The following is an 11092-nucleotide window of genomic DNA, read 5'->3' as shown; positions in this document are numbered from 1 at the left end:
GATATGGGTAAAAGGAACCTGGAAGAGGTGTTATTTTTTAAGAAGTAAGTGCCATGCTCTTTTTTCCTCATTCTTCTCCGTGTTTAAGCAGCATTGAAGGATAAGGCACTACTAGCATGTTTGTTTGGAAACGATCTTGTTGGTTATTTTACATTGAATATGATACTAAGGTTGCCTGGTAACAGAAGTTTCCCTTAACAACATGGAACTCTGTTGAATCTATTGTCCCATTGGCTAAGCCTTCTGAAGTCAGTGCGGTGGCAGCTGAAGAGGCCGCTTCCCCTTGGAGGAAGCCCCTGGATTGGCAAGAGGCAAGGCCCTTGACTGAGGGAGTGAGGCCAGTTTGCAGGGACCCCACATGGCACCTGTGGCTCTCTCCTGCCCCCTGCTGGCTGGCCAAGCAGCCTCGCGACAGTGTGCTCAGTGTGAATGTTCACTGGGCAGGCCAAGGCTTTTGTTCCAGAAACACTGACTTCAGAAACGGCCGGCCGTGTGTGTGGAGCATGGCTTACGTGTGTCTTAAACCTCTTGAACAAAGCAAGTTGATGTTTCAAATGCAAGAAACATCATTTCCTCCCATTGCTTTCTTTCATTTATTTTAGCAGCGTGTTTCTTCTGTGTTAAGAATGAGCCAGATTTCCCCCTCACCCTTTTCTAGCTTGGCTTTATGTCAGTCACACTGGCCAGAACAGGGTAAATTTTTTAGCTTCTCTGCCTTAGGAAGAACCTGTCTTTATTGATTAAAAGTGAGAGGATATATCCAGTCCTTGGGGTCGTGTTTCTATCCCTGCTAGACTAGGGGAGTGGTGAGCACCATTTCTCTGGAGACTGCCTCTCCCGCCTGCGTTGAGTAGCGAGGCCGCAGGGTCAGCTGTGGGAGCCTGCAGGAAGGGGTTTGAGTGCCTGGTACGTACGAGCTCTGGGACAGAGGCGTGCCCACTGGGGGCCACTGCCTGGAACCACAGCCTTCCTGGTGAGACGAGAGGTTCTGAAGAGAGCCGAGATCATGCCCTCCTGGGCAGGCAGTTTCACCAATATGTGCTTTGGAAGGAGTGGATTCTGCCAGTCATGGGCGTGGTGCTGACACCCTCATGGTGGCCCCCTCCGGTCCCTGATAAGCTGACCCAGAGAGGGTCCTCATCTGCAAATGGGACAGTGGCCCCCTTGGCACATGGGGTTACATCAGTGACTTGGCCGCCTGGTGCCTCCTGGAGAGCAGCCGCTGGCCTTTACCTTAGATGTTCACGTCCAAACCAGCTCCAGAGTTTGCATGAAAACTCCCAGCCCTGTTGGAGACTCCTTAGTTCAGCTTGGCACAGAACCTCGGAAAACAGCAGTTCTGTTCCGGGTTCTTCCTTCAGAACTGAGTTCCAGTGCAGGGAAGGGAGCGGAGGGGCCGTGAGGTCAGCTGCAGCCTCCTGTGCCTCCCACTCGAGCTGAGGGCCATCTCTCTCCTGGGCTTCTCCCTGTCGTGTTCCCTGGTGCTCTACTGGCTTTGCAGAGGTTGGCAACGGCTCGTTCCATGGACTTCCTTGGGCCCCGCGCTTGACTCCTGTTCACTGAATGTCGTTAGGGTCCGGCCATCGCTGGCTTTGCTCTCCTTTAGCAGTTTCTAGATGTCCAGGCTTGAAACACTGCAGGCAGGCAGGGCCATGCTTGGATCAGCCTTCTTCTTGTCAGTACTACTTTGACTAATTGCCTGAGGCACCGCCGGAGGGACTTGCTATTTTTAGAAGCTAATTCAGGTTTAAGACACCATCTAGGTAATGAGAGAGTTCAGGAAAGCTGTATCTGAGCTCCAGTAAAGGCGGACTCTTCCGTCCCAGCTGTCACTGTGTTTACACTCAGAGGAGCACACGATCGGGGGCGTGGCTCAGGTGTCAGCGCTGCGCTGTTCCACGCACCCACAGCAGCAGCCTGGTGGGACTAGAACTCAGACACGCTCGGGCACAAATCAGCCTCTTGGGAGAGCTGCTTACCTGCAGAATTCTTTTGTCATTAAGTGGTTGATGTCATTCTTTGAATGAGTGACAGTAATTCCCCACCTCAGGGTGGGCTGCGGGGGAGATTCAGTTGGAAAAATAACCCATAAGGCTTTGTGGCTCTGGGGGTCCTGATGCCCCACCCACATTTTCCTTCCCATGCCCGGGATTCTCTAAGACAAAGGGCAAGTCTTAAAGCCTTACGACATCCTAAGTCTTAGATCGCAATTAGAGAGAGAACCCAGTACAGGTGGAACAGTGACACCCTCAGAATTCTGCACTGGCCCTTCAAGAAGGCAGTTGTGGGCTCTTTGGACCCTTGACGGGCTTCTGTCCTCTGTCCTTCCTAAGCACAAAGATGGGAATTCTTCCCATTGCCTGTTTCTCTCCCCATCTCGGCTTCTACACAATGCAAAGTGGCCCGCTAACTAGAGCCCGTGTTCACTTTTGAACACATCAACCAATTATTTTGGGAGGAAAAGAATCTGCCAAAGAAACAAAGTATAGGTTGGAATGGTTTAATGAAGCCTGTGTTTATTCAACAAAGTGTGTTTTAAAATTTCATCCGAAGATCTCAAGTGAAAATTTCCCAGTGGGTGTTAAACTTTGGTGCACAGACTCTCATGTGGCCCCCAGTCTCAAGTCCACACCCCCACTTCATGCTTTTACTCTTGGCTGAGTCCCATGGAGGCCGGTTAGGGAATCCTCCAGGATCAGCCCTTGACCAGGATGGCTGGCTGGCTGGAGAATACTGTGCTTATGTCATTCAGAGACAAGCATTTCTTGAGCGCCTGCTGTGGGTGCTTGGCCGGGTCCTGCTGATGGTGCAGTGGTGGAAGTCCAGCCCACAGTTCCTGCCCTCATGGAATTTGTAGCCTAGTGAGGACTGCAAGTCAAATAACCACGAGCTAACTGCAGGGAGAGACTCCAGGGTGATTTCTATGAAGAGAGGACATGGGGTGCCCCGAGAACCCCTGACAGACGAACTTTGCCATTAGAAACCAGGCGGCATTTTCGTGAGAAAATGACATTTCCCTCCTGGTCAGAGCTGAGGAAGGTGCCTGTGTGTGTTCCGTGGCTGCTGTGACCCTGACCACACACCTGGGGCTGGAAAATAATACTCACTGTCACACAGTTCTGGAAGGCAGGAGCCATGGACTGAGGCCAGTGTTTGCTCCAGGAGAGTCCCTCGTGGCCCATTCAGGTGCCCAGAGCTGCGGGCCTTGCCCGCCTTGTTCCCTGGTGCCGCCTCCTCCCATGTAGGTGTGCAGCATCCTGCTCCAGGGCCTCTACACCCCTCATCTGCTGATGCAAGTGGTGGCACTTAGGGCGCACCTGGATAGTCCTCAGGATTCCTTTATCACCGCATGAGGGAACGTTCTCAGGTTCCAGGCATTAGGACCGGGATTCCTTTGGGGGCTGCTCTCCCGCCCACCACTGTACCTGAATGCACACAGCAGCCAGCATATCCAGAGGCCCCAGGAGGACCTGAGGTTGCTGGATCTAGAGCGGGACCTGGTATCAGAAGCAGGCGGGGCCAGGGATTCCCGAGAAAGTCTTGACGTGTACTTGAAGTGAGCCAAAGGGTTTTGAATGACTGGATCAGATTTATGTTTTTTATAGATGGGTCTCCAGTCTGTGTGAACAGATTGGAGGGTGCCGGGATGGGAGCTGAGGCCCAGGCAGAGGTTTTGCAGAGTCCCAGGAGAGGGCGCTGCAGCCCGGACTCGTGTGTGGGTGGGAAGGTGGCCGATGCATTTCTCTGCTGCTTTTCTCCCCACTGAGCTTGGGTCCTCGTGGAGGGCGGATGGCAGACATTTCACTTGGGGACCTGATGCCTATGCATCCGAAAGACTCCCCAGGCACCTGGGTCTAAGAACCACCGTCTGCCTTTGAGTAGAGTTTCTATAAACGTAACATTCACCTGATGAACGGAAGATGGCCACAGATCTAAAATCACAGGGAGCTTTAATGGAAGAAAATAGAAGATCACAGCTGTTCCCATGGACTAAGCTGGTAGGTGAGAGCCCCCTAACTTCTCAGCTCACACCTAACGGTGTCCGTGTCTGGTGAAAGCTGCTTCAGCAGGGACAGAGAGCAGCGTGGAGTGAGCTGGCTTGTGGGGTCGTCTTTTCAGTCTCCTCTTATGGGTCCTGGGAGAAGGGAGCGGCAGATGGCCAGGCCCCCACCACAGGTCATTGAGGTCATCTCCAGGTGGCTGCCACGGTGGGGTGGGGGGGTTGGGGGCATGTTCACACCCACTCCAAGGGCACATCCCGGCTGCTGTACACCCTTCACCTCTGCGATGCTGGGACCGCATGCTCAGGCGCGGTGGGGGCCCTTGCTGCACTTACTCGTCGGGGAGCTCTGGGATGGTGGGTGCACCCTGGCCCTGGGCTGGAGTGACTGATCTCTGTGACCAGACCTGCGACCACATCAAGCAGTCCGCCAGCGGAACCAAGCGGCGCGTGTTCATCAAGTCCATGGGCGGCTACCGTGGCTACCTGGCCAACATGGGGGGCTCACGGCCGGAGCCGATGCCGCATACATTTTCGAAGAGCCCTTCGACAGCAGGGATCTGCAGGTATGTGACGGGGGCTGGCCTAGGGGGACCGTCCCCTTTGGATCCACTCGGTGCTGTGGAGTGAAACATCGTATCTAGGGTGGTTTGCTTTTCGAGGGAGCATGGAGACAGGTACTACAGAACACGCCATGCTTGATGCCCTTCGCATTGCCCAGATGCCTCTCCCATGTGTCAGGTGAAGGCGGACGTGCCTGGTTGAGGACACCTTCTAGTCTCTTGTGTGAAACACGAGCTTGTTTTTTTGATGTAGTCTGTTGTGTAGTTAATGTTTTCTCACTTCTGTCACAAACGATTTGAGCGCCTCCGCTAACAATCACCACCCACGTCTGCAACTGGCTCTGAAGCTTGCTGCAGCTTCTTTTAAATCTTGAGGCCTCTGATGCTGCGTCTGCCTCTAAACTGACACACACACGGCCGTGGTTTTTTGGCATCTGTGGCTCTTTTAGGGAAGAGTGTCACCGAGCCCGGGGTCTGCCCCTGCTTGGATGGCACAGCAGAATCCAGGCCTGGACCCTGCAGTGTTCAGTTACTAAACTCCATGCAGGATGACAGGCCTTGGCAGATAAAATGCAACTTGAACAATTGTCTTTAGTTAGTTATATAAATAAATATATAATGTTATATATTGCTCTGCAACCCAGGTTGGAATGCAGTGGCATGATCCCGGCTCGCTACAACCTCCGATTCCCAGGTTCCAACAATCCTCCTGCCTCAGACTCCCGAGTAGTTGGGATTACAGGCACGTGCCACCATGCCCAGATAATTTTTGTATTTTTAATAGAGATGGGGTTTCACCTTGTTGGTCAGGCTGGTCTCGAACTCCTGACCTCGTGATCTGCCCATCTTGGCCTTCCAAAGTGCTGGGATTACAGGCGTGAGCCACTGTACCCGGCACCATTGTCTTTTAAAAGGTTAGGATGTTACTTGTTTCTGGGCCAAGTAGATCAAGTAAAAAGGGCCTTGGCGTTGTCACTAATTATGTGACATGTGAATCACGAATTTCTTCACTATGTCATATTAAATACTTGTGGAGTCATTCACTTCATCATGATGTTTCTGTCAGCGGTGGGTCCCATAAGATGATATTGGAGCTGCCCCAAACAGGTGCACTGTTATTTATCTTTTATAGAAAGATTATATATATTAAAAAACATATGTTATATACATATATATATATATATTTTTAACTGTGCTTTTCTACATCTAGACATGTTTAGATACACAATTGCCTGCAGTATTCAACAGTCTCAGACATTTAGGTTTGTAGTCAGGAACAACAGATATGTGGCAGGCCCTGCCTCCTGGGTTTGTGAGAGTTCACTGTAGGATGTTTGCACAAGGCTCAAGTCACCTAGCAATGCATTTCTCAGAACATATCCCCCTGTTATGTGACTCATGACCGTATTTCAGAAATCTGTCCAAAGATCCTGCCTCACCAGCATTCAACCTGGCAAGAGCTTCAGAAGAGAAATTATGATTTTTTGTTGTTGTTGTTGAGATGGACGCTTGCTCTGTCACCCAGGCTGGAGTGCAGTGGCACAATCTCAGCTCACTGCAACTTCAGCCTCCTGGCTTCAAGTGATTCTCCTGCCTCAGCCTCCCAAGTAGGTGGGACTACAGCACCTGCCACCATGCCCAGCTAATTTTTGTATTTTTAGTAGAGACGGGGTTTCACCATGTTGGCCAGGCTGGTCTCAAACTCTTGACCTCAGGCAATCTACCCGCCTTGGCCTCCTAAAGAGCTGGGATTACAGGCATGAGCGACTGTGCCCAGGCTCCTACTTTGTGAAATTCTGCCACCGTGCCCAGTGACAGATTGATTAGATGTAAAAATCTCCATTTTCTTAGGATGAGTCATTAGAGAATTACCTCCCTCTTGTAATCCTCCCAAGATGATCTGATATAGGATGTTACCCTTTTCTAAGACAATCTGTTCCTTAAGAAATCTGTGTGTCGATGAGAGTTTACAAAATTCTCTGATCAGACACGGTTCATCAGGCCGTCATAGGAGATTCCATTGAAAGGCCACAGGTCGCTCTTTTCCTCTGAGAGCGCCGAGAGAACATCGTCATGAAAATAAGGAGCAATAGAGCCATGAATGAGCACTAGGCCAGTCACGGAATTATCATCTTCAGAGGGACCCTGTTGATTCCGGAAGGCGTTTCTAGTGGCCGCTGTGAGGGCTGCTCACATCAGTGCCCTGTGCTCAGCATTCATTGCTGCAGACGTGCTCTCGCCGCCTGGGGAGGCTCCCCGAGACCCAAGCTGTGAGAGCTTGCAGCCTCCTTGGCCACGCTCACCACCACGTGTGGTTGGCACTTCCTGCCCTGCAGGACCTGGCACACAGTAGGTGCTTAGCAGAAGTTTATTGTCTGATTAACAAAATGCTCTTTTCCAGTCCAATGTGGAGCGCCTGACGCAGAAAATGAAGACTAGTATCCAGAGGGGCCTTGTGCTCAGGTGAGTGAGAGACCAGGGCTGATCTTATGGTCACCGTAACACTGCGGTTCTTAGATTCTGCTCTGTGACTTTGGGCTGGATGAGTGGTAATTTCTTTGCCCCTGGAGTGCACTATACGCTGAGCAGTTGCAGAACAGAGTCGTGGTGTGTTGCTCTACAGACTTCCCCGCATTTAGACAACTAAAATTTTTGCTTTATAGTCTTACTCTTTTAGATATCTTAAAATCATTTCTCTAATTAGCACCTGATGTTTATGAAGGAAGAAGGAAATAGTCATCCCTCTTAGCCTCAGGGAATGTGTCCCAAGTCTCCAGTGGGTGCCTGAACCTGGGGATAGTACCCGCCCCCTGTATACATGAGGGGGTGGGTACTGATAACCATCTGATAACCAAGGCGGCTACTGAGTGACTCAGGGACAGGAGGCACAGACAGCATGGAGACTTAGGGCACAGGGATGATTTGCGTTCTGGGTGGGAAAGAGCAACACAGCACGAGATTTCATCACTCCCTGTTAGCTGGGCTTAGGTGAAATCGACATCCTGTGTCAGTTTGTTGTGTCACATTATGTGTCGCGTGTGTTGTCACTATACAACAAAACGATCTGCAGTGTATGCATACACCCAGTTAGCTGGGAGACTTTTTTTTTTTTTTTTTTTTGAGACAGAGTCTTGCTCTGTTACCCAGGCTGGAGTGCAGTGGCGCAATCTTGGCTCACTGCAACCTCCACCTCTTCCAGGTTCAAGAGATTGTCCTGCCTCAGCCTTCTGAGTAGATGGGAGTACAGGTGTCCACCACCATGCACAACTAATTTTTGTATTTTCAGTAGAGATGGAGTTTCACTGCGTTGGCCAGGCTGGTCTCAAACTCCTGACCTCAGGTGATCCGCCCACCTCAGCCTCCCAAAGTGGTGGGATTACAGGCGTGATCCCCACCATGCCCAGCCAAATCATCTAAACTTTTAAGTCATGCCAAACATCACCAGCTTTAGGATTCTTTTGTTGGTGAGGTTTGAGTAATGGGGATTTTAAGGGAACTGTCAGCTTTCATGAAAACAGTGACAACCCCACTACTTGGAAATGCTTATTCAAATTAAACACTTCATCGAGTTAAAAACTGGAGCTTCCTAAGATTTAAAATGGATTATCAGACATGTAATATACTTGACACTCACCCCAAATCAGAATGACCTGGAATGAGCTGCATGCAGGCACACACATGTCATGAGCTGAGCCTGGGACACAGCGGTCCAGCATTCCTAACTCACACACACTCCTTCCTCACAACCTCCTATTCTTTATACTTTTAAACCAGAGCCCGTGAATTTATTCCAGAGAGCTGATGAATCCCCTGAAATGATGATGAAATAGGAGGCATATGTGTGATTTTGTTAAAGAATCCACAACGTTTATCAGATTCTTAAAGCTGCGACCCATCCCCACCCCAGATGAGTTTATGAAATCCTGATTGAAGATTTTAAAATATTGGAGATTGTTAGTTGACTCATTCCATTTATTAAAATCCTCCTCTTACTGGGCAGGGGGAACACTTGACACTTTTGCTTAACAGGCTGAGTTCAGGCTACAGGAAACAGAGATTGTGTTTTTTTCTGTTCCAGCTATCCATAAAGACCTAGAAATAAAAACGTGAATTCTGTGAAATAGAAATCGTCATTTCTATTTAACAACAAAGTGTTACTGTATAACTGATATTTCATATGACTCTAACCACCAACAGGGTGGGGCACCCTCTCCATTTGATAGAAACTTTGGAACCAAAATCTCTGCCAGAGCTATGGAGTGGATCACTGCGAAACTCAAGGAGGCCTGGGGCAGAGGTAAGGGGTCCGCGGAGGGAGGCCGTCTGCCTTGGTGAAAATGCTGTCCTATCGGGGAGAAGTAGGGTATACTGGTTCCTTCTTCAGTCCAGTACTGAGCTGCGTGTGATGTTCTAACTCCTGCTGGTCTCTGAGCGTTGCTATTTAACCAACCTTGGATTCCTGGGATAAGGTCAGCTTGGGCGTGGGTAACATGTTCTCTTTTATCACTGCTAGATTCAACCTGAAGTTCTTTTGTGCAGGCTTTTTGCTCTGGAGATCTTGAGCATCAGCCCGCAGTTTCCCTCACAGTTTAAGTGGGGCCTTCTATTTTTTGGATGTATGTTAGGACAACCTCCTTGCAACTCCATCTGTCAGAACTTCCAGTTTTGAGGAAGATTTGGCTGCTGAATGAATTGTTCATGTTTGTAGAACTATGCATGTTTTTCCTTAAATCAGTTTTGTAAGTTACATATTCTAACAAATCTTTAGATAAACTGAAAAGTTTTAAAAAACATGACATTTTGTATAATACAATTGTTAATTGTTCCAATGTGGCTGGTCCCCACTCATTCCTGAGTGGCTGTTTGTGCCAGCATCTTTCTTGCCCCCACCCCCCTCAGCTTTCTTCAGTCATACCAGGTGTGTGCTTTTTTAGGGCAAACCATTATCACTGCCAATGTGCAACGTAGAAGAATGACAGTCTACAAAAAACAGTGATGTGAACAGTTTCAATTGGTTTGTCTTTTTGAAGAACTGACTGATTCTTTCTACATCGATTTTCTTTTGCTAATTTAGCTATGGATGTTTCTCACTCCTCTGTGTGTGTATTCGTGGGCATCAATTTCTTAAGGTAATTTCCCTATTCCACTATTTAGTGAAAAATTCTCTCCACTGAGAGGAAAAACAAAAGCTGCTTTCCAGGAAGCCATCAGGGCGATCCCACAAGAGCAGAGCTGCCCAGGCCAGGCGCTGGCCACACTGTGCAGTTGTTCTCAGCTGTTCTCGGCCGTTCTTGGCCATTCTCAGCCTCCCCCAGGCTTCCAGGCCAGGTTCAGGATGGTTGCCAGGAATCTCACTTCTCATCTCGCCCCATGATTCTGCTCTCCCACCTGCCCATGTGACAGGGTGGTGTTAATCTTTTTTAAAATCTTTTATAGGAAAAAAATTTACCACCGATGATTCCGTTTGTGTGCTGGGAATAAGCAAAAGAAACCTTATTTTTCAACCTGTGGCAGAGCTGAAGAAGCAAACGGATTTTGAGTAAGTTGGGGTCTTATTGCCTTAGCAAACCCAGCCAACGTGAGTACAGGACAGGAGAATGGCCATTGCTGTTGCTTTCGGCAACTCATTCAGGGGTTTGAGGAACTAGATTTTCTGAAGCTCAGTTAAAAAATACTAGGTCTTGGCCAGGCATGGCGGCTCACACCTATAATCCCAGCACTTTGGGAGGCCTAGGTGGGTGGATCACAAGGTCAAGAGATCAAGACCAGCCTGGCCCACATGGTGAAACCCCATCTCTACTAAAAATACAAAAATTAGCCAGGTGTGGTGGTGTACACCTGTAGTCCCAGCTACTCAGGAGGCTGAGACAGGAGAAATCGCCTGAACCTGGGAGGCAGAGGTTGCAGTGAGCTGAGACCGCACCTCTGCTCTCCAGCCTGGGGACAGAGCGAGACTCTGTCTCAAAAGAACAACAATAAGAAACCACCACTAGGTCTTTGGGAAGAATTTTTAGAAATATAAAAGCAATGGTTTCATTTGACCCTGAAATTGGCTTTATTATCTAGTTGATTCAGCCGACCCTACAAACCCCGTGTTTCTGGCAAGACGGCTCACTGTGCTGGCCGTGGCATCTCCCAGCCTCACTGCTGTCCCCCCATCCCTCCACAGGCACAGGATTCCCAAAGAACAGTGGTGGCTCAAGCTGCGGCCCCTCATGAAGATCCTGGCCAAGTACATGGACAACTATGATGTGTCGGACTCAGGCCAGCTAGAGCACGTGCAGCCCAGCCCTGGAGCGTCTGACCCAGTCCTGCCTGCATGTACCTGCAACCTGGACTCACCGTGGACCATCTGTTTTTGTAACACTTAAGTTATTTATCAGCACTTTCTGAAAGTATTTATTGACATTAATACCTAACAAGCAAGCACCTGTCACCGACCGTGTGCCCCACCAGCTCCAGTGCGTGCTGTCTGGACTGTGTCTCATGCTTTCAGATGTGTGTATTAAACGTTTGCCTACAACTCCAA

The 11092-nt window shown here is 49.4% G+C and overlaps 1 protein-coding gene across 1 annotated transcript; it reads left to right on the top strand.

Moving 5' to 3' along the window:
- Positions 1 to 4456: 4456 nt before the first annotated feature.
- LOC140711366 (ATP-dependent 6-phosphofructokinase, platelet type-like) lies at positions 4457 to 11092 on the top strand. The gene is made up of 5 exons (XM_073014338.1): positions 4457 to 4566; positions 6965 to 7026; positions 8761 to 8860; positions 10000 to 10102; positions 10733 to 11092. Exons 3-5 carry the CDS (start codon positions 8818 to 8820, stop codon positions 10932 to 10934), a joined length of 348 nt encoding a protein of 115 aa, XP_072870439.1. The 5' UTR covers positions 4457 to 4566; positions 6965 to 7026; positions 8761 to 8817; the 3' UTR covers positions 10935 to 11092.

The sequence above is a fragment of the Chlorocebus sabaeus genome, unplaced genomic scaffold (genome assembly GCF_047675955.1).
Source record: "Chlorocebus sabaeus isolate Y175 unplaced genomic scaffold, mChlSab1.0.hap1 unalloc_scaffold_743, whole genome shotgun sequence".
In the NCBI taxonomy this organism is placed as follows: domain Eukaryota; kingdom Metazoa; phylum Chordata; class Mammalia; order Primates; family Cercopithecidae; genus Chlorocebus; species Chlorocebus sabaeus.
This window is presented reverse-complemented; position numbering and strand designations above follow the sequence as displayed.

Excerpts from the sequence above, each read along its gene's own strand:
- LOC140711366 (XM_073014338.1), top strand. The coding sequence starts at position 8,818 with ATGGAGTGGATCACTGCGAAACTCAAGGAGGCCTGGGGCAGAG. Across the intron at positions 8,861-9,999 it reads CAAGGAGGCCTGGGGCAGAG|GAAAAAAATTTACCACCGAT; the intron begins GTAAGGGGTCCG and ends AATCTTTTATAG. Across the intron at positions 10,103-10,732 it reads AAGAAGCAAACGGATTTTGA|GCACAGGATTCCCAAAGAAC; the intron begins GTAAGTTGGGGT and ends ATCCCTCCACAG.